Source organism: Chiloscyllium plagiosum, chromosome 36 (genome assembly GCF_004010195.1).
Source record: "Chiloscyllium plagiosum isolate BGI_BamShark_2017 chromosome 36, ASM401019v2, whole genome shotgun sequence".
Taxonomy (NCBI): Eukaryota; Metazoa; Chordata; class Chondrichthyes; order Orectolobiformes; family Hemiscylliidae; genus Chiloscyllium; species Chiloscyllium plagiosum.
Window position 1 is genome coordinate 1,973,011 of NC_057745.1, and position 25,708 is coordinate 1,998,718.

At 40.0% G+C, this 25,708-nt stretch overlaps 1 protein-coding gene across 3 annotated transcripts in view; it reads left to right on the forward strand.

The window, feature by feature from the left end:
• Nucleotides 1-4,883: 4,883 nt before the first annotated feature.
• Nucleotides 4,884-25,708, forward strand: part of morf4l1 (mortality factor 4 like 1) — a 58,540-nt gene continuing 37,715 nt past the window's right edge. For 2 of the 3 annotated variants that reach the window (XM_043677128.1, XM_043677130.1), the window contains exons 1-3: nucleotides 4,885-5,035; nucleotides 10,088-10,134; nucleotides 16,528-16,595. In XM_043677128.1, the coding sequence (XP_043533063.1) occupies nucleotides 4,996-5,035; nucleotides 10,088-10,134; nucleotides 16,528-16,595 (155 nt within the window). In that variant the 5' untranslated portion in view covers nucleotides 4,885-4,995. Of the gene's footprint in view, nucleotides 5,036-10,087; nucleotides 10,135-16,527; nucleotides 16,596-25,708 lie in introns of all 3 variants that reach the window. The other variant, XM_043677129.1, reaches the window with a different exon arrangement.

Here is a 25,708-nt window from a genome sequence, read left to right on the forward strand (position 1 = left end):
AAATTCCTCTCCGTCTAAACCCTTAACACTATGGCAGACCCAGCCTATATTTGGAAAGTTAAAATCCCCTATCATAACTACCCAATTTTTCTTACAGATAGCTGAGATCTCCTTACAAGTTTGTTTGTCAATTTCCCTCTGACTATTGGGGGGTCTATAATACAATCCCAGTAAGGTGATCATCCTTTTCTTATTTCTCAGTTCCACCCAAATAACTTCCCTGGATGTATTTCCGGGAATATCCTCCCTCAGCACAGCTGTAATGCTATCCCTTACCAAAAATCCCACTTCCCGTCCTCTTTTGCCTCCCTTTCTATCCTTCCTGTAGCATTTGTATCCTGGAACATTCAGCTGCCAGTCCAGCCCATCTCTGAGCCATGTTTCCGTAATTGCTATAATATCCCAGTCCCATGTTCCAAACCATGCCCTGAGTTCAACTGTCTTCCCTGTTAGGCCCCTTGCATTGAAATAAATGCAGTTTAATTTATTAGTCCTACTTTGTCCCTGCCTGCCCTGACTGATTGACTCACTTCTGTTCTCAGGTGTACCCGTCTCAGATCGATCTCTTTCCTCACTATCTCCCTGGGTCCCATCTCCCACCTTACTAGATTAAATCCTCCCAAGCAGTTCTAGCAATTTTCCCTGCCAGTATATTAGTCCCCTTCCAATTTAGGTGCAATCCGTTGGACTGTTCCGTATCACCTGTCCTTCGTGGAGAAGTTTATGAAGAAAAACACCTTTGACCACAAGTCCATCAGGAAGTGGTCAGCACGTGGTGTCCTTGAGACCCTTCGGGAAAAGGAGAGGGCGGATCCTATCGAGTAGTTCCCTGAGCAGACTGTCAAAGCCATTTGGTAGAATGCTTCATTGCTAGAACTTTCCAACAAGTACCAAGACATGGCTTGGCTGGTGGTGAGAAGGGCTCTGCCTGTGAGATCCTTTATGCACGCCCGGAATCTCAGCCGCACCGCACGCTGCCCTTGAAGTGGCTGTGGGGGGAACGAGACTGTCATACACCTCCTTCTGGAATGTGCCTACGCGGAAGAAGTGTGGAGAGGAATGCCGAAGTTCATCCCAAGCAGCGCCGTGACGCTGGACTCCGTGCTCTACGGTCTGTTCCCCGGGACGCACACCAAGACGAACATCAACTGTGCCTGGAGGATCATCAACTCGATGAAGGACGCTCTCTGGATGGTCTGAAACCTGTTGATCTTCCAGCTGAAGGAGCTGACCCTGACTGAGTGTTGCAGACTGGCACATTCCAAGGTCCAGGACTACGTGTTGAGAAACGTGCTGAAGCCTGGGGCAGCTGCCACCAAGGCGCGCTGGGGGAAGACCACCGTGTAACGTCTGCCTGCCTAAGCACAGGGGTCCGATGCAATAAGGGGGCTCCGCTGACCCCCGTGCTAAATATGTAATCGTACAGACCTGTATATATGAATGATTTCTCTGTCTCTGTATACCAAGAAATGGAATGTTTACAGATGTATGGCATGACCAATTGTACAGATCATCAAAATATTTTATGAATAAAGTATATTTTTTAAATAAAAAAAAGCATTGCAAACTTGAAGAAGTGCTGCATTTTTAAAGATACTGTCTTTCTCTTAAGATATTAAACAGGGGTAATACAAGCAGATGTGACATCTCCAGCCGCACAATTTTGAATCTGCTTCAGTGGCTCGAGGCATTTTTCCCATCTGTTAATTCAATATGTTCACATGTAATGTTCATTTTTCAAGATTGAGAGAGTAGGACCTCTCAAAGATCAGCAAGGTGGCCTTTGTGTGGAGCTGCAGAAAATGGGGGAGATACTAAATGAGTATTTTGCATCAGTATTTCCTGTGGAAAAGGACATGGAAGATATAGAATGTAGGGAAATAGATGATAACATCGTGAAAAATGTCCATATTACAGAGGAGGAAGAGCTTCCATGCTGTACATCTCTATGACTCTATGACCTGATCAGGTGTATTTGAATCAGCATCATTGGCTAAAGGCATTTTTCCCATCTGTTGATTCAATATGTTCAAGTGTAATGTTCATTTTTCAAGATTGAGCCAGGACTGCCTGCAGTTTATTTCCATGTATAACTCCAACACTTCCTTCATGGGATATGCACAAAGCTACACTTTCCCAGCAGGAGGTCACAATTAACAGCCAGGAAATGTAACTCCTGGCTAATGTTCCTTTCACTTATTCTCTTAAATTCACTGATAGAAAATCACCTTAGACCATATTAGAGTGAGAGGAGATTTGTGGTGGAGAGTGATACTAACAGAATGGGTTCAATTCCTGCACCAGCTGAGGTTACCATGAAAGTCCTGCCTTCTCAACCTCATCTCTTGCCTATCGTGTGGTGACCTTCAGGTTAAACCCCCACCATTTATCTCAAATGAGACAGTAGCTCTATAAACTTCTGAGATAATGATCATTTTTCCTTTGCCTTTACATTTCTCTTGGGAGAAAGACCAGGAACCAGAGAACAGCAGCAGGATGGCAATTGGCTAGATGAAAATAGACATTTGGTGTTACACAGAGAACTGTTGTAATTTGAAACACATTGAAAGTAAATCGGGAGTAGATTTTTATTTATTATTTCATGGGATGTGCGAATCATTGGGTATGTTGGCATGTATTGTCCATTACTTACTGTTTCCATTTCAGGGGATAGATTGACAGTCAATACCCATTACACCCAGTTATTTGTCAACACCTCTTCATGCCCTACTTCTTTGAATGAATCCAATCCATTCTTAGTTTCTTCATCTCAGTCATATCTGTTACAACCTCTGTGGATGGGGGAGGGGGGACAGTGGGTGAGCTCTGATCTGTCTTCGTTTGTCCTCAACAGAGAAATCTGCCCCTCCCCCAATGTGGTTGACAGGACCGTAAACTGTGCCCAACCCAATATCCCACACCTCTACACTCACCCCTTCCCGTCGCTCCCAGAATAATGTTAAAAATGACACAACACCAGGTTATAGTCCAACAAGTTTATTTGGAAGTACTAGCTTTCGGAGCGCTGCTCCTTCATCAGCTGGTTGTGGAGTATAAGATCGTAAAACACAGAATTTATTGCAAAAGTTTACAGTCTGATGTAACTGAAATTATATATTGACAAATACCTGGATTGTTTGTTAAATCTGTCATCTTTCAGAATGCTTTCAGCTTCCAGCCAAAACATATTAAAACAGGCATCCCCTGCGATCAAGCCCTATGCATACACAGGATCTGTTCAGATGATGAGGAACGTGACGAGCACTTGGAAGTATTTAAGGATGCCCTCATAAGAATGGGGTACGATGCTCAACTCATCAACCGTCAGTTCCTACGTGCCATAGCGAGAAACTGTAATGATCTCCTCAGGAGACAGACATGAGCCTTCGTTGTCCAGTACTTCCCAGCAGCCGAGAAACTATGCCTCGTTCTTCGCAGCCTGCAACACATTATCAATGAGAGTGAGCACCTCGTCAAGACCTTCCCCACACCTCAAAGTCTCGCCTTTAAACAACCACCAAACCTCAAACAGATCATTGTTTGCAGCAAACTGCATGGCTTTCAGGACAACACCATACAATCTTGTCACGGTCAACGCTGCAAGACGTGTCAGAGTGTCAACACGGATACCACCATTACACGTGGGGGCACCTCCCACCATGTACGTGGTAGGTACTCATGTGACTCAGCCAATGTTATCTATCTCATACACTGCAGGCAAGGATGCCCTTAGGCTTGGTACATTGATGAGACTGAGCAGAGGCTACGGCACAACAATCAACTGACAGGAGTGTTCCCTCCCAGTTGGAGAACACTTCAGCTGTCCAGGACATTCGACCTCAGATCTGCAGATGACCATCATCCAAGGCGGACTTTGAGACAGGCAACAATGCAAAGTGGCTGAGCGGAGGCTGATAGCCAAATTCGGTATCCATGGGGATGACCTCAATTGGGATCTTGGGGTTGTGTCACACTACAAGTGACCCCACTGCACTACACACACACACACCCCTACAGACCCATACACTCATGCAGACTCTCTCATACACAAGCTCTCTCTCAAACACTCACACATACACTCCCACACTCACAAAGACTTATACCCATTTGCACTCACTTACACATATAAACATACAGTCTCTCACAGACATTAATACCCCACATTCTCCCTCCACACACATCCGTGCGTGCGCACACACATGTATAAGTTTAAGTCTGTGGGCTAAATTTCTACTTGCAGAATTACATTTATTTTGCTCAAAAACTGCATGACTCCATGTAAGATTCTTTAAATTCCCTTTTTAGACTAGAACCAGTTTGAACATTGGGGCACAGACAGCCTCATACAGGGCACCTCACACCTTCAATGCATCATTTGGGCCAACACGGCACCTATTGTTAAGATTAGATTCCACATCAGATGAGATTCCCTATAGTGCGGAAACAGACCCTTCGACCCAACAAGTCCACACTGACCCTCTGAAGAGCAACCTACCCAGACCCATTCCCTGACATTTATCCCTGACTAATCCACCTAACACTACAAGCAATTTCGCATAGACAATTCACCTAACCTGCACATCTTTGGACTTAAAAGTTAAAGTTCACTTGAGAATGTAACTTTAAGAAAGTTCTGAAATTTACTTATGAAAGAACTGAAACCAACATGTCCATTCTGAAAGATGACAGACTTAACAACAATCCAGATATTTTTCAATATATAATTTCAGTTACATCACAGTGTAAATTTTGCAGGTGTGTGCAGGTTGCATACTACAATTCCCGGCGTGCCATGCGATGACAGCGCGGTGCAGTGGAGTGGTAATCGCGTCGTGACGTAGTGCAGTGACGTGACGACACTTCCCCTCCCCCACCCCACCCGGCGCGTCGTGTTGCTCGGCGGCCGTGCGAGAGCGGACCGGGCCGCGATTATGGTGCGGAGACCGAGGGGCAGCACAGGCGCTCGGATTTAGCACGGAGAGACGGTTTGACTTGATGGCTCCGAAACCGGACCCTAGACCCAAATTTCAGGAAGGTGAGGCCCCGCGGGGAAAGGGCGATGGGGACGAAGAGGAGGGGGAACAATGGCGCCGGGGCCTGGCTCCTTTCCTTCCCCCACCCACCCCTTAGTGCGCATGCGTGGATGGCACCCTCCCTGGGCACCAAGAGCTTTGCAGGCGCCTCAGTGGAGATTTTGCAGCTGGTTAGACTTCTGGATGTAAGCACATTGTACTCGTTCTTTATCCTTTGTAGCATTTAATTTGCGCAGAGTAAAGTTGCGCAGAATGTTTCTGCCGCCAGATTCTATGTGCGTGTGTTGTTTTTTCATGTAATCCTGCAATACTCTTAGTCGATCTTGACCGCTTCCTCCCCCCCCGCCCCACCACCAACAACGTTTTCAGCTAAAGTCAGATTTGTGTCATTTTTGCCTTTGATTTCAATGGAGCAAGTTTGCATTGGTAGTGACAACTTTGCAACGACTTGCTCTGTATGCACAATGCAACGAAGCATTCATTGCAGTGCACTTTCCAAGGTTGTCAAAAGAATTGCTTCATTGGCCGTGCCCTTTTCCAGATGCGTGAGGAGGAGGTAAGTCAGCCAGCCAGCCTAGTTTAAACATGCTTTGCATTGCTTTATTTGTTGAAATCATCTTGTTTTTTCTTGAAGCAAAAGAGAGTTTGCTCCTTTCTGTCTTTGAATGCTTTGTCCATGTGTTCTTCCTGGAAGGAAATTTGGAATTCCTGGACTTCACATGTTTAGTGAAACTGTCCAACCTCAGTTGTAACATGATAAATCATAAATCATAAACAGGAAGGCATAATATATTCTTTTGTTGTTTGACTGCTAGATGGAAAGTGGTGGCAAGGCAACATTTTAGTCTGGATTTTGCTTCTGTGCTCTAGCTGTGCCTACATTGGCAAACAGTTAACCATAAGGTGAGAAAATGAAGTAAACTTTGGAAATACATAGCAAGTCCATGAGCAGCGGCAAAGATAGCTTAATATTTTGGGTGTAGACTCTGTCAGAACTGCTCTGACAGAGTCTGCATCTGAAACAGCCTGTACTTTCTTTTTTTTTCAGGTGCTGGTGAACTTGCTGTCTAGATAAAACAGAATATGCTGGAATCATTCAGCATCTGTGGAGAGAGGTAGGTAGGGTTAATGTTTCAGGTCAATTTTGGTCAATCTTGAAAGCATTTGATTTTACCTTTTCTACAACTAAATGTGTCATTGTTTGGATTGTACTTGAGTTGTGTACATGAAGACTGAGGTTAAGGCAGATAGGAAACTGAAATATGACAAAGCTACCACTCCATTAGGGTAAAGTTGTGATTGGTTTACATGGAAAGTTATTATAACTGCATTCATAGGAATTTTTGAGGGAAGAAGTTGCTATGATGGAAAATGCAATAAGGAAATTAGATATTGAAATGGATCATTACATTGATGTAGTGCCTTTCATTGTCTTAGCAATCTTGAGTGTAGTTAATATTGCCATTTAGGTTAGATTATGTTCCCTACAGTGTGGAAACAGACCCTCGGCCCAACAAGTCCACACCGACCCTCCACAGAACAACCTACCCAGACCCATTCACCAACTCCCTACTAATGCACTTATCAATGTGGGCAACTTAACATGGCCAATTCACCTGACCTGCACATCTTATGGGAGGAAACTGGAGCACCAGAAACCCACACAGACACAGAGAATGTGCAAACTCCACGCAGTCACCCGAGGCTGCACTCTAACCTGGGTCCCTGGCTGTGCAAGGCAGCAGTGCTAACCACTGAGCCACTGTGATGCCCAACATGGCTGCCAAATTGCAGGAGCAGAACTTGAGTAGGCCGCATTGACAAAGTGGTTAAAATGTAATTGGGATCCTTGACTTATAAAAATAAATATACAGTGTATCAAAGCAAGGAAATTATGATTAATCTTTTGAATAAAACATTGATTTAGTTTCAATTTGTGTATTGTCTGGTTCTGGGTGCTAGACTCTGAAGGATGGGATGACCTTTGTAGGGTTGCAGAAATGATTCATGGGAATGTTCCAAGAGATTGTGTGGAAAGTGGGACTTGTTCTCTTGGAAAAGAGAAGATTAAGACGAGATTTGATAGAGATGCTCAAAATCGTGAGGAGTTTCTTGAGAGAGAAACTTGGTAGAAAAATAGAATCAAAGGGTGCAATTGTGGGTGAATAGCAAAAAGAATTTAAGGTGATGTAATATATTTCTTTGCATGAGTGCAAAGGAATTGGAATGTATTACTTGAGAGACTGTGAAGACTGGATTCAGTTATGATTTTCAAAGGCAGTTGGAATGGGCAAGAAGACTGAAAAAACAGGTACTGCTTGAATGGACAGAGCTTGGAGGTCTTGGTGGTGCAGAAGGATTCTGGGGGCCTGGTATGTGATATGCAGAAAGTTATGTGAGTATAGCAGATGAAGCCATGTGGAGTACTATGTATAGTTTTGAGAAAACATACTTGCTTCAGAAAAGATTCACTTGACTCATTGCTGGGATGAAAGGCTTATCCTATAAAGAAGGGTTGAACAGATTATGCCTTATCACTTGGAGTTTAGAATGAGGTGATCTTATTGAAATACATAAGATGATGAGTGGACTGGATAAATTCGATATTGGGAGTATATTTCCTCTTGTCGGGAAGACTAAAACTAGGGGACTCAGTTTGAGTAAAATGTCTCTGTTTTGAGACAGTGATGAGGAGAAATTTTTTTTTCTGATGCTAGTCAGTCTATGAAATTCTCTTTTCCAGAAGGTATTGGAGGGTTGGTTCTTTAACTTGATTCAATGCTGAGTTAAATCTTTCTATAGACATGAATTAAAGGCTTTTGGGGGCAGGCAGGTAAGTGGAGCTGAGACCACAATCAGATCAGCCAGGTCTTATTGCATTGTGGGGATTTTATTTTTAAAAAGTCTTTATGGAATGTGGACATGACTGGAAATGTGTGTTTATTGCCCATCTCCAATTGCTGAGAGGGCATTAACATTGCTTAGGGTCTTCAGGCACATTTCCTTGCCCGAAGAACATAGTGTACCAAATGAGTTTTTATGACAATTGACAGTGGCTACATGGTCATTAGGCTAGCTTTTTCATTGCATTTTCTTCTTGAATTCAAATTTCATCTGTCATGATGAGATTCAAGCCCACATATCTAGAATATTAGCCTAAGGTTCTAGATTGCTAGCTCGGTCACATTACTGTTTCACTATCAACTACTTAAGTAGACCTGAAGGGCCAAATGACAAACTCCTGTTCCTATGGTTGTTGCTGAAGAGAAGATATTTGCAATACTGTGAGGAAAGGGTATGGAAACATCTGGCTCTGTTGTTATTTGTGCAGGGGGCCAACAGAGATATGGTGGGCTGCTTGGCTGCTTCCTCTAACCATTCAGATTCAAATTTGTGTGCAGCAACAACCCGCAAACACATGAATAACCTATAGTGATATTGATTGAGGACACAGAGAATTCCTCTTTTAAAACAATAACTTGACAGCACAGATGGGATCTTGGTTTAACATCTCATTTTAAAATGGCAACTGAGTGCAGCTATGACATTCTTACTTGGATATGAGCTCTGTGAGCCAGCGTGAACACTCGAGGATTACTTACAGATGGGGAGCTTAGGAAGATATATGGATGAATGGACAATAGTTTACATTACTTGAGAGAAATGGTCACTGCTGTATTTGTGTGCGAGGGAAAGGCAATCGTTTAGTTTTGAACTGAAATATTTGGTGTGCTGAATCAAATTAATCTTTCCTCCGGCCCTTTTTCTTCTAAGTCCTCCTCTCATCTTTCTTTCTCCTTCACTGCTGGTCCTCCTGGCTGTGCAGCTCTTTAGCTGGAAGACGTTTGCAGCTTGTGGTGTGCATTGGTAGCACCTATGTTGCTGAGCCTGTTATGGTGCTTTTTGAGTGACCACTGGTTCAGCATTTTGAATCTCTGAATCAGTATATAACTGCTGTTTCTTGAACTCTGTAGAATGTCATTTCCTGATCAATATATATCCCTGAACCAGCATCACTTTAAAAAGAAATCAGATGATCTGGGAGTTAATCATTGTTTGTGGAACCTAAATCCATACAACTTGACTGCAGTATCTCTTGCATTACAATAATGACAGCACTGCATAAAGTTCTTCATTTTCTGTAAATCATTTTGAAACATCCTGAGGTTATACAAAGTGCTATTTAGTTTTCTCTTTGTAATGATTCAGTTCTCAATTGAAATGATTCAAACATTCTGATTTGATTTTCCGTACTAAGTTTCACTTTGTAACGCTACAAACAGTTTCACTTTGTTTGTTGGTACTTAAGTGCCGTTGACTATGTTTACATAACAAACGAGTGAGTGAAGACTCATTAGACTCTGAATCCTGGGATGAGGGGTTGTCCTGAGGAAAGATTGAGGTAAAAACAATGACTGCAGATGCTGGAAACCAGATTTTGGATTAGTGGTTTGAAAGGGCACAGCAGTTCAGATTGTTTGTATAAACATTTGGAGAGAATGGATGGTTGATCTTATTGAAAAATAAGATTGAGGGGGCTTGTCAGACTGCAAGGAGGGTGATCCCTCTTGAGGGGCAGCCTAGAACTAGGGGGCGCTGTTTAAAGTTTTCAGCTGGTGCAGTGTACAGGTGCTCTCCCCACTCTTTGTTGCCCCCCGCAATGATAGTAGAATGTGATCAATTACCAGCAATTGATTGGGTGTTTCTGTAAAACAATTCAAGTTTGCACTTATTGAGTATTAATAATATAGCACAGGCAAAGTTATTTGCATGATTTTCATTACAATCAATTAAAGCTGAGGCGCTAGAGAAACTCAGTAAGTCTGGCAGCATCTTTGAAGAGAGAAAGAGAACTAATGTTTCAAGTCCAAATGACGCACTTTTTTTGGGACAGAAGAAAGGTGGAAAAGTCTTATAACATTGTAATAAATTGGAGTCCAAAGTGTATTTTTCCAAAAAGATTGGGATAAGATAATTTTGAACATTTCAATGTAATTGCGCTTGAGATTGAATGTTAACAGTGCTGTATGACTCACTTTTCTTTATTTTACCAGGTGAACGTGTCTTGTGTTTCCACGGGCCATTGCTTTATGAGGCAAAGGTACGTGATCCAGAAGCTCTCTTATTCTGAAGAGTTTTTCTGCTTAGTTGAATGGAATTTTATTTTATTTTAATGACCAAATTACCTTTAGTCTGTTCTCTTGGTCACAAAAACATCTGTTCAATGAAAACAGCTCTAAAAAACAATTTGAAATGTAATAGTGTCTGATCAATATGCTGTGTTATAGAGACATTAAAATCAGAAAATTGCTGAAAATACACAGCAGATTCATTGTATTGAGGTGAGAGATAAGAAATGTTTCAATTATGGATTCATCAGAACTGAAACTAGCCTGCTTACATTTACAATTTTATCTGTTGGGCAGCATGTATAACTTCTTCTAACTTTGTACTGCCTGTGGAGCTATTTTTATTGAAAAACTTAGATTTCTTTGTCACTTAAGAGTATTCCAATTTTTTTGAGGCAAACTAGAAGTACTAGTTAGTTGTTTCTGGACTTGAGTTGCATGAGGACAAAAGAATTCTGATTTTTGTATCCTAGTTTTGGACCCCTACACAAATCTTGATTTCAAATGAATAAGGAGAACAGTGTGTTTGCAATTCAGGCTGAATGATCATATTGTTAGAGAGCTTCTCTGAACTACTATTTAAAAAGAGAGAAAGATGAGAATGGTTATCATTTGAGGTGGAGCAAAACTTTGAGGTAAGAGGGGGATGCTAATCAGGCAAGTTTTGTTCTCCTACCCTGTACAGAGTGCAAGGTGCTAGAACAGCATGTTCACATTTGATTTAAGAATTTAAACTTGCTGGTGAGATTTGGGCTTTATAAGAATTAAAATTTGACAGTGACTTTAAAAAAAAGCCTTTGAAACAAAAGCCCATTGAAGTTATGTTCTGCTGTTAAGGGAATTCTTTTTAATGCAGGAAGCAATAGTGAGGCCAAATATCACAGATGAAGGAAATTAAAGGTAAAAACACCAAATAAGAGATGGTAATTACTGACTTGAGAGAATTATATCTTTGAAGATTTGAATTATGGGACAATAAAGAATTATACATCTGGAGAAGATAATCTTCATTTATGCTGGAAGGAGATTTGAAGTGAATAGTGTGCCAGCATCTGAAAAATTAATTGGAGGACATTAATTGTCAATGAGTTCAGAGGAAATTGATGCAGAGGAACTGAACAGAAGTGAGAACCAACCTTGAGCCTCTGGAATGATAAAAGAATCGTTAGATACTGGAAAGGAAATAAGGCTACAATGAATATAAATTGCAAGCCTGAAACAAATCTGGAAATAAAAATCAGGCTTTTTGCATTTGAAATGAAAGAAGTGATACAGAGCTGGCTCAAAGATAGAATTCAGAGGGTGGTGATGGAGGGTTACTTTTCACACTGGAGGCCTGTGACCAGCAGTGCGCCACAGACATCGGTGAGTCTGCAGCTTTTCATCACTTATATAAATGATTCGAAAGTGAACATAGGAAGTATGGTTAGTAAGTTTGCAGGTGACACCAAAATTGGAGGCATAGTGGACAGAAAAGAAGGTTACCTCAGAGTATAACGGGGCCTTGATCGGGTGGACCAAGGAGTGGCAAATGGAGTTTAATTTAGATAAATGTGAAGTGCTGCATTTCAGAAAGGCACATCAGGGCAGGAGTTATACACTTAAGGTTCTGGGGAAATTGCTGAACAAAGGCACCTTGTATTCAAGGTTCATAGTTCCTTGAAAATGGAGTCACAGGTAGATTGTGAAGGTGGTGTTTGGTATGCTTTCCTTTATTGGTCAGAGTATTGTGTATGAGAATTGGGAGGTCATGTTGGTGGCTATACAGGTCATTGGTTAGGTCACTATTGGAACACTGTGCAATTCTGGTCCCCCTGCTATAGGAAGGATATTGTAAAACATGAAAGGGTTCAGAAAAGATTTACAAGGATGTTGTCAGTGCTGGAGCATGAGCCATAGGGAAAGGTCGAGTAGGCTGGGGCTCTTTTCCCTGGAGTGTCGGCGACAGGGGTGACTTTATAGAGGTTTATAAAATCATGAGCATGGATAGGGTAAGTAGATAAGGTCTTTTCCCTGGTTTGGTGGAGTCCCAAACTAGAGGACATAGGTTTAGGGTGAGGGGGAAAATTTATAAAAGAGACCTAAGGGACACCCTTTTCATGCAGAGGGTGGTTTGTGTATGGAATGAGTTGCCAGAAGTAGTGTTGGAGGCTGATTCATTTGCAACATTTAAAAGGCATCTGAATAGGAAAAGTTTAAAGGGATATGGACTAACTGATGGCACATGGGACTCTGTTAACATAGGATATCTTGTCAGCATGGATGAGTTGGACTGAAGGATCTGTTTCTGTGCTGTACATCTCTATGACTCTTATCATTCTGTATACCAATTGTGGAAGAAAATAGCAACAGAATTAGTGAATTTCAACAATATTATAGAAATGCAACCAATACATTGGTGTTGCTCAGCAAGGAAACTGCCTTTTCTACCCAGTCCATGCATGAATGCAGACCCCACTGTATTGAGTTTACTTGTAAACATCAGGACAGGATCTTATTTAGCAGTTTTGAGCCTGTTTGTCTGATATACATCTTGACTCAATTGGTTTGTTTCCATAATCCTAAGTACCTTTGTCTGACAAAAGTCTGTCATTATTTCATTTTTTTTTTCAAATTTCTTCTTTGGAAAGTTCTGACAAGTTATTTAATTTGGGGATGTACAATAAATATGGTCTGGTAAGCATCATCTACTCAAGAACAAATAATAAAAGCCTGTTCATAGAAAATGAATACGCATTCCTTTTCTTCTCCATGTTGTCTTAGTCAGACAGGGTAAAGGGGTAAAGACTTTTTCTCGTCTAAAAGGGATTCTGATGAGGATGTATTCTCTTTTCCCAAGTGCTAAATAATTTGTAATAATGCTTTTCCACAATTTTCTGTTCTAGCTACAGTGATTTCTGGTTTATCAACACTTGCATGATTAAACCTCTCCTTGTCCATTTATGTTCTGTACTATGTTCTTCATGTGCCCACATTAATGGTAAGGTTCTGGTGAAATTGCTGAACAAAGGCACCTTGGAGTCAAGGTTCATAGTTCCTTGAAAATGGAGTCACAGGTAGATAGGATTGTGAAGGTGGTGTTTGGTATGCTTTCCTTTATTGGTCAGAGTATTGTGTAAGAGAATTGGGAGGTCATATTGGTGGCTACACAGGTCATTGGTTAGGTCACTATTGGAACACTGTTATCAAGGATGGAAGAGTTATTTTGGTTCTTTCAGCTTCTGTGCTGCCAACAATATATCATCTGCAGGTTGAAAATACAAGTCTTGTCTGTCTGGGTAGTCAGGGCTTTATCACTCAAACTTGAGTTAGGTTTGCTAACGTGGCTGATATTTCATGAACCTTGAGCGACAGTTTGGTCATCTCTGGTAGTACACTTGTCTCTTTTAACACCTGGAACCAATTTACACCATTCATCATTGACGCCTTACTTGAAGTGGATGTGTTTGCTTTGGAGGCTGCTCAGAGGAGATTCACTTGTTTGATTCCAGAAATGAAGGTTTTGGCTTATGAAAATGGTGGATCGGTGATTCTGAAAGATTGGAATTACGTGCATTTGGACAGGTAAGGAATAAATAAGGACGGTTAACATGGTTTTGTGTGAGGGAAATTGTATCTCTCAAACTTTGAGTTTGATGAGGGTAGAGTGATAGATGTTGTTTACTTGGACTTTAGTAAAGTCTTTAAGATTCCATATGGTAGACTAATTAGGTCACATGGAATTTGAGGTGAGTTTGCCAATTGGATATAACATTGCCGTTACATTATGAGAAAAAGGGTGGTAGTGGTGGGGAATTGTTTATTCGACTGGAGGCCTGTGACCAGTGGTGTTCCAATACCGATCCTTGTGGGTCCACTTTTGTTTGTCATTTATATAAATGATTTGAATGAGAACATAGGAGGCATAGTTAGTAAGTTTGCAGATGACGCCAAAATAGGTGGCAGAGTGGACAGGTGAAGAAGTATATTTAAGATTGCAAAGAGATCTTAATCAGTTGGGTCAGTGGACTGAGGAGTGGCAGATGGAGCTAAATTTGGATAAATGTGAGGTATTGCATTTTGGTAAAACAAACAAAAGATAGGACTTGTACAATTAATGGTAGGGTCCTGGATGGTGTTGTAGAACAGAGACACCCTGGGATTCAGGTACATAATCCTTTGAAATTTGCATTTTGCACAGTTTCCTATATTGCTCAGACTATTGAGTTTGGGAGTTGAGATGTAATGTTAAGTTTCCAACAGGATGTTGGTAAGGGCTGTTCTGGAGTAGTGTGTGCAGTTCTGGTTGCCCTGTTGTAGAAAAGATATTATTAGACTGGAGGGCATTCAGAGATGTTTTACCAGGATAGGGCCAGGAGTGAAGGGTTTGAGTTAAAAATGTCTAGATTTTAGAAGAATGAGAGGAGACCAGATTGAGGTATAGAAGATATTAAAAGAATTGACATAGTAGATGTAGAGCAGATGGTTTCCCTTGTGGGGCAATCTGGAACAAGAAGCCATAGATTTAGGATAAGGGATAACAGATTTACAACAGAAATGAGGAGGAATTACTTTTCTCAAAGGGAAGTTAATTGGTGGAATTCACTACCTCAATGCTCTTTATGCTGGGCCATTGAGTAAATTTAAGGAGGAGATAGATTTTTAATTAGTAATTGCTTAAAGGGTTGTGGAGAATGGCAAGAAAGTGGAATTGAGATGAGATTAGCTGTGTTCGTATTGAAAGGGAGTGCAGGCTTGAGGTGTTCAATTGTCAATACCTACTTTTAGTTCTCTATTTTGTTGAAGGTGCTGACTCTCACCAGCCTTTCTTTCACAAATATTTGTATGTCTTGTAAACAGCAAGCAGGAATGGCTTGACAAGGTTCCTGGAGAGCAGTCGCGGTGCTTTTACCACCCATACCAACTTGGGTCCGGTCATTTGCAAAGACTGAGTCTTTTCAGAACCTTGTGCATGCATGGTGACCAGTGTAACTGTTCATTGTCATAACACTTCAGAGTGACCGTTTTGGGAAAGTGTCATTGTTTATCCAGTTGCTCTCATTACATAGCAGATGTTATGCATTTTATTAGCTGCTTCAAGTTTCATTTGCATAAAGAGACTTGGGCAAAGAGGGTTTTGATAACTTAATCCACAGCATAAAGATGAAGTAAAGGGTTTTTCAAATTAAGCTTTGATTTTCCCAAAAAAACTTCATTTCCTAAGCAGATGTCAAGGTAAATCAATGGGTAACCTCCTTTTGGAATGGAATGGCATGATAGGAGGAATTCTCATTAGTCTAAACACCCTTTTTAAGAATAAACCCTGTTAGCATCCCAGTCTCTTCACTTTTCACTGGTGGTCTTTGGTCATTGATAGGGATTTAGCAGCCGGACGTCCCTAGGGTTTTCTTTTCATTCCCTCTAAGGATGACAAATTCTAGCAATAATCCCTTGTTACTTTTAAGTGTTTGTCCAGCGCAAACTGATGCTGAAATTCTGTATCTTCCTGGTTTATTTATCCTTTGGGGTAACATCAGTAAATAGGAGCTGATTTCTTTGTCTGCTCCTTTCCCTTATGAGTATTGTATTCCATTTAAGATAATTAAGGACAATACTATAATGGTAACTGAGTTTCATTACTAAGTGCATCCACACCATTTTATTATGTGCGAATGCTGGGCTTTTACTGGTATTTTGAGAGTTACATTTGATTGTTTTAGTTTCTGCCAAGTTTTTTTTAATGATATTAAGTGAAATGCGATGGTATTCTGGCATTTTTACCAACAATTTTGAGGGTCTATCTATTTGATTCAGTCTGTTTCTCTATGAATCCTAAATCAGTGTGATTTCTGATCCGGCTTGTTAATATACACATACTGGCTTGGGATCTAGGGGTACAACTTTGTATGTGGAGATTGTTATCTATCCCTACAAAATTCGCTCCACATTTTGATTTTATTTATCCAGGGCTGCCACCCAGTGGAAATGTTTGGTGACTTTAATGTCAGAATATCAAATTGTGGCCAGCATCTATCATGGTTAAATTCAGTCTTTCCTAGATCGATGGAAAGAGCACCAGATCTTTGGGTGTGTTTGGGGAGTATTTGATCTGTCATTGCAGGCTTGGAAGCAGAGATAAGGAACACTACCAACCTGTTCAGAATGGAAATAATTTCCTTACATGATCTCTCACACTTGGCCCTTTTTCTTGCAATGTTAGTTGCTGATTAATGTGTGTACATTTGACTTCAACATCAATTGAAATATTAATGCAAAATATTTCTTGAATGATACATTATACCTAAAAATTCCACAGATTTAATGTGATTTAATGAGTGCTGAACTTAATCTAGTTAACTTCCATTAATTTGTTTTTTCTGTTGCAGTGCGTAAAAGTTGCTATAAAGGACAAACAAGTGAAATACTTCATACATTATAGTGGCTGGAATAAAAAGTAAGTATTAAATATGAGAGACAGATTGCGTCTAAAATTGTGAATTTGCTTGACTGGGAAGGGTAATATCCAAATGCTTTAGGAGAGGCCAGAATTTTGTGATGTTAATATGATCAGTGCTACTTCTGTGGCAAACTTCAGTGACATAAATGATTGGAGTAATCTATCTAAACAGTTCCAATGAATGAAAACCACTGTAATGGTATTTCAATTGCAATTAGAGGCTATGTGAAGGAAGAACCCTAGCTATTTTTACTCACCACTTGACAAAAAGTTTGGGTTTAATTTGTTTTATCATATTAAGGGTACATTGTGCAAACACCAAATTTCTTTCTAACCTTGAATTGTAAATACTGCAGCCACAGTCGAAGTCACTCATGTCCCTCAATTTAAGGATGACATCCACTTGGGGTTTCAGGGTTCTCCTGTTGCTCTGAATGTGACTTGAGATGACTGATTTTTGAACCACAGCTCTTCGTCATATCAGATGAGACATCCCATGAGACATTGAAATTCAGATTGCAGGATTAGCTGCTTTTTATTTCCTTCTGTGCTGTCACCCTGCTTCATCATTTTCATCATTGTCTTTGGAGTATGACTCAGGATGTAGCTTGATGGACACTTTATCAGCATTCTGAGCATTTTGTAGCAGACTCTTCCCCTCTGTCAATGCTGCTGTGCTTAAAGGGAAGTTCCTAAATGTCTTTGAAGTGTTTTCTTTGCTTTCCCTGGAGTTTTGACAATTTGAGAGTTGAGAAAAGACAATCCAGACACAGTGGCCAGTCTGTCAAAGTTATTTTTCAGGGGTTTTACCTGAATGATTGTTGACCTGGCTTCAGGAAACCCATGATACTAATGCTTGGAACACTTTCATGGCTGAGGATTAGCCATGATCAAAATGAATGGCAGATCAGGCTTGAATGGACTATTCCTCCTATTGCCTACATTTACCAATTCAAGAAAAAAAGCTGGTTTTAAAATAAGTTATAGATTGAAGGAAGTTGATGTTGAACTGTAGGATGAGTTCCTGAAACTTGATGGAGGATATTTCATAGCATTGTGACATAAACACAAGCTTGAATTTTATGCACCTTCTGCCTTGAAGTGGGGAAACAAACATGTGGTAGGAAGTGTAAAATCAGGTGGCAAGGTAGGGATACTGTGTCTATTTGTCTTTAGTGGAATTTTGGTGGGGTGGGGGTCATCTCTCCAAAAAAGATTGTAATCACAGTTATGACTGGCCTTTCCTTCGTTCCTCTGGCACATTTGTATTGTAATGTTTTTGCAGTTTGGGAAGGAATGCTGTGAATTTGCCAGACCATTTGTCAACAGCCTTTATCATTGATCAGATTAAAACAAATCAGCGTGCATGATTTCACTTGCCTGTCACATTTACGATGGGGTTGTCATGGAATGTGTTTGAGTTCTGTATGCAGCCCTCACCTCTTGAAACATCCACAAATCGCAAGGAGTCACTTGACAAGAAAAAATAACTTTTATCTGTTGCATTAATGTATTTTTTAAACTTGGAGATTATAGATTGTTATCTGCTCCAAGGCGTTTACTTGGCAGGATCTCTCTCAGTACATTAGGCTCTTCAAATTAAGCAGCTGTACCCCAAATAGTATCTGATCAGTTACTAATATCTAAAAACTGATCACAAGCAAAATGTTTTACACTAATCACATTTTCTAAGCTTCGTTGATCTCTCTGGTCCATAATTTAGTAAATGTCCATGTAAATTTCACTGTAGTATTCCATTTGCACTTTACCATTAACGTTGAACAGACTAAAACATAGTCATGACCATGTTGAAAGTTCAACTGTTTGAGAGCTGAAAAATTAATTGCAAGGAAATGGAACAGTCAGAAGCTAATTTAAGCAATTTCAAAAGATCCTCCTTAGCCATTGCTAGGTGGAAATAGACTTACCTCTACAAGTCAACCACAGAGTTTTAAAAATATTGTCAATCTGCTACCATGTTATGCTGGCTGAATCATGTGCAAATCACACACCTGAAGTAAGTAGTGTTGGTTATAATATGAAAATTACACTGAGAGCAGCCATTGGTTATTTTAATATTTGAACTGATGCTGAATGTTTGTAGTCAAAATGCTCAGAGCAGCAATAGGGTATGTAGTTTGTATTTTCTGGGGGGGATTGGATGTGTTAGGGAGGTGTACAAGTGTTTTAGGCTATTATTTTGTTTAGAAATTCAGAATTTGTCATCAGAACTGTAGGACTGAAAAATAGGGTATTTTTTTAAAAAAGCTCCTCAAACAAATGAGATCTATCAGATATTCATCTGGCGCGGTTTTGTCTCCCACTGTTGATCTGGCTTCAGATGCTGGCCAGGTATTCCTTTGCAAAAAGGAGGAAGGGTGAAGTACAAGTTTATAGCCTTTGCATGACAAATGTGGTTGGTTTATTCTCAGAAGAGGTTTGGATTCTCTTTGTCTTTTTGACCAAAGAATGATGCAAGGAGACTTTGAAGGGAATTTTTTCTGATTTGAAGTTTTTGAATGGTAGCGATGTTTGGGGATTTGTTGAGCTTGGGTGAGTGGGGTGGTGCTGAAGTAGGGTTTCATTTGAGTCCTATATCAATGTTCTCTCTCTCTCAGCCAAATGGCTGTGTAGCAACCTGGAGGTTCTCCAGCAGGTGGAAAACAATTGGGTTATTGCACGTTTGCAACTGTGTGCAAAATATCTATTGGAGGTGCACAGCTAGACTTTGACTAAGGACATGCTTGACTTGGTATTAAAGTCTCTGAGGCATCTGTTGACCCACGTACTGTTTAGGCTCATGTGCAAAAGTTGCTTGTGCACTCCCTATTTAAGGGTTGCAGCTGTCTGGACCTCGCCCTGCAAAGTCTTCACACATCCAGAAAGAGAGAATCAATTTTGTTAAGACGAAAGCTACTGAAAGGAACTGATTTAATGGTACTTGGTCTTTGTATCAAGATTGTGCATTTTCGGTAAGGAGTTTATAGATTGCAAAAATCGAAGTACTATATGTAAGTTTATTTTTAAAAAATGGTGACAGCAGCAAATGACAGCTGTATTTTTCATTCATGGAAGTGATGTGCAAAGAAATTGTGGTGCATAACTGAATATTTTTAAGCATTTTTTTATAAAAGAGACACATAGATAAACTGCAAACGTTATTGCTGTTAGAAACATTTAGTCAATTAGCCATGTCACAACAATGTCTTCATTTTGCACTTACTCTCAAAAATAATTGTAAGATGTTTCTATCTTTTTATTACAAAGTTGATGCCTTGTCATAGTGCCCATGACACTACTTCCTTCAACAGTAACAAATGTAAATGTTGGTATGTTGGAATAGAGTTGAGTCCTGAAAATATGTTTTGTTAGGTGAATAGGTTAGGGTAATGAGAAAAAATACCAAATATGTAATTCTTTATTGTTTCGCCTATTTAAACAGCTTAGGTGTGTGGTACCTTCAAGATTGCAGGTATTGTAAAGACTAGTTAGAATTATTTTACTTAAGACTAAAATGAAATGTCATTGTTTTCCATGCTGCTTCAGAATTATTTTCACTTTATTTGGTTTCTGAAACTCAATAAACCTAAAAACAAGGTTTACTAAGAAAATGAACGTGTGAAGAGCGATAAGTGTGAACTTGTTGGAAAATTGTAGCACAAACCATTTAAAATAAAAATGGAGAATACCTCTTAAATTTCTTCTTCCAAATGTGAACATTGTATTGAAGTCGGGGAAATGTGCCAAATGTTCCCAATTCCGACCTTTGTATGCCAAGTTTATTCAGTCTTGTCTGTTGGGCACAATTTTGAACCTAACTTCCTGAATTAGCAAGGAAAATCAGTCAGGCAGACTTCCCACATGTCATTGGCTAGGGCATATGTGCAGGCCACAAGCTGAATTAAGATCAGGTCATGTGAGATCCATCGTCGTCAAAAGCCTGTCAACATGTGTTAACTGACATGAGGAATGGCTGTTTGGTTGAGAAGATTGCTGGATCTGTGACACTGAGATTTGGGAAGGGAGGGAACAAGATTTTGCTTGGGTTGAAGTTGAATCAACGTGATAAATGAGCTTGCGTGAAAACTGTTAATGATAGTGTTTACTGATATTAATGCTGGTCTTGTACTATTTGACTGGCTTTATGATGAGATGTCTCATGAGTTTTTAAAGATTTTTGTATGTATATTTAAGGAGGGAGGATGGTCTTGAGACTGACTCCTCTCTAATGCGGTGTCAGATTACTATTAATGTTGATAAATGATTCTGCCTGTACTGCTTTTCATTACCATAGAGTTCTTTATCTAATTTTTTCTGTCAGATTGAAATGTTTTATTCACTACTGCAATTCACTCTGGTAGAAAGCAGTGAGTTTACTTTAGGTAATCTGTCTTTAACGATCCACTAAAATCAGTGCTGTCGCTGCAGTTACTTGTATTTGCATACCACAATTTAATGTAATGGAACATCCTGCACCATTTCTCAAGGTGAACATGGCGAGAGCTAGAATGATACAGACCATTTGACTAATTATGCATGTGCCAGCTAATTGAATGATCTATTCCTTTTTTCCCGTTGTCCTGATTTCTTTACGTACACTCTCAAGTTCTCCCACATCCAGAATTTATCTATTCAATTTATCTATTGAAAGTTATTATGGAAAATGCTTCTAGCTTCCTTTCAGGCAGTGCTTTCCAGATTGTAACAATTTGCAGGCTTTTTAAAAAGAAACTTGTCACTTTTGGTTATTTGCCCTTAAAAGCAGAAAGTGACATCATAGAATCCCAGCGGTGTGGAAACAGGCCATTCGACCCAACTTGTGCACACTGACCTTCTGAAGAGCATCCCCCTACCCTACATTTCCTGTGGCTAACCCACCTAGCCTGCACATCCCTAACACAATGGACAATTTAGCATGGCCAATCTACCTAACCAGCACATCTTAGGAGATGTGCAAGACCATCTGCATGGTTATCATAATGAGTTTGAAGGATTTTGTAAAAAGCTGGGAAGAAATGTTGAGCACAGAAAATATATTTTAATTCCGGTTTCCCCCTTTGACATTCAGAATGTTCAAATTGACACATTAAGTTTGAAAGTAACTATTTGCATGCATCACATAAAGCAAGTTCCCACGAAATGCGGCTGCTGATTGAGCAGTTCTTATTATTGATGACTTGTGTTTGAAGAATGAATGTTGGCTGGCAAGCTGAATAATTCTTTGCCAAATTATGTCATTGTATCCTTGGATGCCCACATGGAGCAGGGCCTGGCCTTTATATGTAATCTGAAAGTCTGCAGTGTTTGTGGTGAAATGTTGGCTTGAATATGCATTCTTAGCCTGGGTTAGGCTTGAATCCTATTATTTGGGTACAAGCATTGCTAACTGAGCCAAGCTGATACTACATATAAATGCTTGTTTCCAAGATGGCACTTGATGTGGCCAGAAGCTTCCAAACTATAAAGGTATCAACTTCATGAATTACAATTTGAACCTGTAACTACAGTACAAAATCAAAAACTTATTGGGCTTCAAATACTGAAATTTGTACAACTGTCCTTGTATCCAAGCACTTATTTATTTTGCAATGATCTTCTTGAATGATGGATGACTTGAGGGACTGAATGCCCTCCTGCTCCTAGTTCATGAGTCCACACATTGTGAAATTTGCAATAATATTAATGGTGGAAATGTGAAGTTTGCGACTTCAATGGCTCTTTCACTTTATGATGGACAATATCTGGGATTTGGCTGTCTTGACCAAATTTGTCTGCACTGCACCTCGGGTGGTGTGATTCTGATTTTAGAGATTCATATTTCATTTATCTGCAAATGCCTTGCCTTGACAGCTTGTCAGAATCATGTAAGTGTCAGGCTAAATATTATCATATAGAACTTCTGAACACACTTGGGCCTTTTGGGTAATTCAACATGGAGAACGGGAAAAATGGTGGCTGTAAGAGCTGCTCCTTTTTTGTTTGAGTTAATTTAGGTGTTTAAGATGATTTCCTCGAATTCCAGGAGCAACAATTGCTGTTTTATAAAGTGTTGTGTTGTTTTGGAACTTTGGTGAAAAAAGATCGAAACAACGGCACTGTTAAAAGGAGGAAGACGGACAAAAGCCAGTGATCACGTGGTCAGAGAGGGAGAGAAACAAACCTCCACTGCTAACTTACACAGCAGTGAATCTGCACCGTTATTGCCTTTGCTATTTGAGTTCATTCATCTCTGGACATTGGTGTGTGTCTAGGAAAAATTAACAAACAGTGAAATTTCACAGCTGACCTTGGAGGAACAGGTGGGGTGAGCTCACAGCACAGGAACAGAAAAGTGCATAGTTATTAACATGTAACCTTGCTGTAAGTCTATAGTAGTGAGAGGTGGGTTCTTTGTTGATTGTGTTTTGAGAACTGTCTCTTGATTAAATTTTAAAAATGTAAACTGTAATCACTAAGTTAGCCTGGAGCACTCTTTTTAGAGCAAAAAGACAATGCTATTTTCTGCTCCTTCATATCAACAGACCCAAAGATGGTCTTCAGTAGAGTGAAGGATGTGGGAGTTTAGGGAGAGTTTTCATGTTACTTGTGATTGTCTACAGGAAGAGTCTTTGGTTGTGAATCCTATCAGATCGCATGACTGGTTGGAGCGGCAGTTAGAGGCAATGAGGAATTTACAAGAGCGAGGGGTTGTGATGGATGGCAGTTGTACGAAGGGAGAAAAGCCACAGATATGGTCACCTAGATGGGTTAGCTCCAGGAAAGGTAGGAGGGTTAGGCAGGTAATGCAGGAGTCTTGTGTGGCTGTTCCCATCTCAAACAAGTATGCTGCTTGGGAAAATATAGGTGGTGATGGACTCTCGGGAATGTAGCATGAACAGCCAGGTTTCTGGTATCGAGACTTTCTCTAATGTAAGGAGGGGTACATCGGGTTCCAAGCAATCAATTGTGATCAGGGACTTTCTCTAGTCTGAGGCACAGACAGACATTTCTGCTGCTAGCAGTGAAAAATCAGAATGGTGTGTTGCTTCCCTAGTGCCAGGATAGAGGATATCTCCGGGCGGGTGCAGCAAAGGGGAGAGGACCAGCAAGAGGTCATTGTACACATTGGAACTAATGACATAGGAAGGGGAAAGGGTGTGATTCTGAAGGGACAATATAGAAAGTTAGGCAAAACTTTATAAATGAGGTCCTCGAGGGTAGTAATATCTGGATTACTCCCAATGCTACAAGCTAGTGAGGGTAGGAACAGGAGGATGGAGCAGATGAATGTGTGACTGAGGAGCTGGTGCAGGGGAGTAGGGTTCACATTTTTGGATCGTTGGAATCTCTTCTGGGGTAGAAGTGACCTGTCCAAGAAGGACAGATTGCACCTGAATTGGAAGGGGACTAATATACTGGCAGGGAAATTTGTTAGAACTGCTTGGAAAGATTTAAATTAGTAAAGGGGGGGTGGTGGTGGGGTGTCATAGCAATTACAGAAATGTGGCTCAAATGGTCAGGACTGGCAGCTTAATGTTCCAGGATACAAATGCTATAGGAAGGATAGAAAGGAGGGGGAGTGGCCATTTTGATAAGGGATAGCATTGCTGCTGTACTTAGGGATGATGTTCCTGGGAATACGTCCAGGGAAATTATTTGGGTGGAACTTAGAAATAAGAAAGGGATGATCACCTTATTGGGATTGTAATATAGACCCCCTAATACAGAGCAACCTCGGTTATCCGAACATCAATTATCTTGAATTTCGGATTATCCGAACAAGATCTCAAGGTTCCATAAAAATGGTACATTAAAGAGGTGTTATGGAGACTGGTTGTGAGTGGGAATTCTGAGTGCATCAGCAAGGAGGGTGATGGGTTGATTGCATCAACATATGGGATTTTAAATGGTCTAATGTTTATGGAGGGGTCTGTGGTTGAAGGATGGTCAGAATAGCATTTCAGTAATCAAATAAGATTGCAAATGAATGGATAGGATTTCACCTGGTCTGAAATGGTGAGTGTGTTATCAGAATTTTGATCAAGGTTCCATAAAAATGTTACATTAAAGAGGTGTTATGGAGACTGGTTGCGAGTGGGAATTCTGAGTGCATCAGCAAGGAGGGTGATGGGTTGACTGCATCAACATATGGGATTTTAAATGGTCTAATGTTTATGGAGGGGTCTGCGGTTGAAGGATGGTCAGAATAGCATTTCAGTAATCAAATAAGATTGCAAATGAATGGATAGGATTTCACCTGGTCTGAAATGGTGAGTGTGTTATCAGAATTTTGAATGATCTGTTTTAGTTTGAAAACTGGCAAATGAAGTGAAATCAGGATGAGTGAGGAGTTTATATTGGATGATGAAAATGGTGGTTTTGGTATTTCCAGTATTTTAATTGTTGGAAATTATGACCAAGCAAAATTGCCAAAAATATCCATATTTACTTTGTCTTAACTAATTTTAAGGGTTAAGTATTTACAATTAAAAGTTACTTCATACTAGATATAATTATTTTGACTCTTATACCTGATGTGAGGCATAAATGTCGTGTCTAAAGATATATTCGTCCAAGATTGATAAAATTGACGCTAACAATGTACATTTAATAGACGTCTCATTTGAAATGTACATAAAGCTATGACTGGAGCAGTGGAGAAAAGAAACAAAATCACTTGAAACAACAGCGACTGGATATTTTCTTGAAAAAAATAATAACCAACCTCCACTTCAATGAATTTTATTTACACTGATTTTATTTGGAAAATATTATGAATTTTTAAGCAATATCCAGTGTTTGTATAAGTGTTGTCGATTGAATAAAATAAAAACTGGAAATATGCTTTTTTAATGTCGTTTTTTTATGTTCAGTATGGCTTCCTTTGTTTGTTCAGATAACTGATCTGATCATCATCAGTAATCTGAACAAAATACTACCTGCCCATCTCGTTCTGATAATCAAGGTTGTTCCGCCAATGGGAAATTGAGAAACAAATTTCTAAGGAGATCTCAGTTGTCTGTAAGAATAATAGGGTGGTTATGGTAGGGGATTTTAACTTTTCAAGCATAGACTGAGACTGCCATAGTGTTAAGGGTTTAGATGAAGAGGAATTTGTGTGTTCAAAAAAC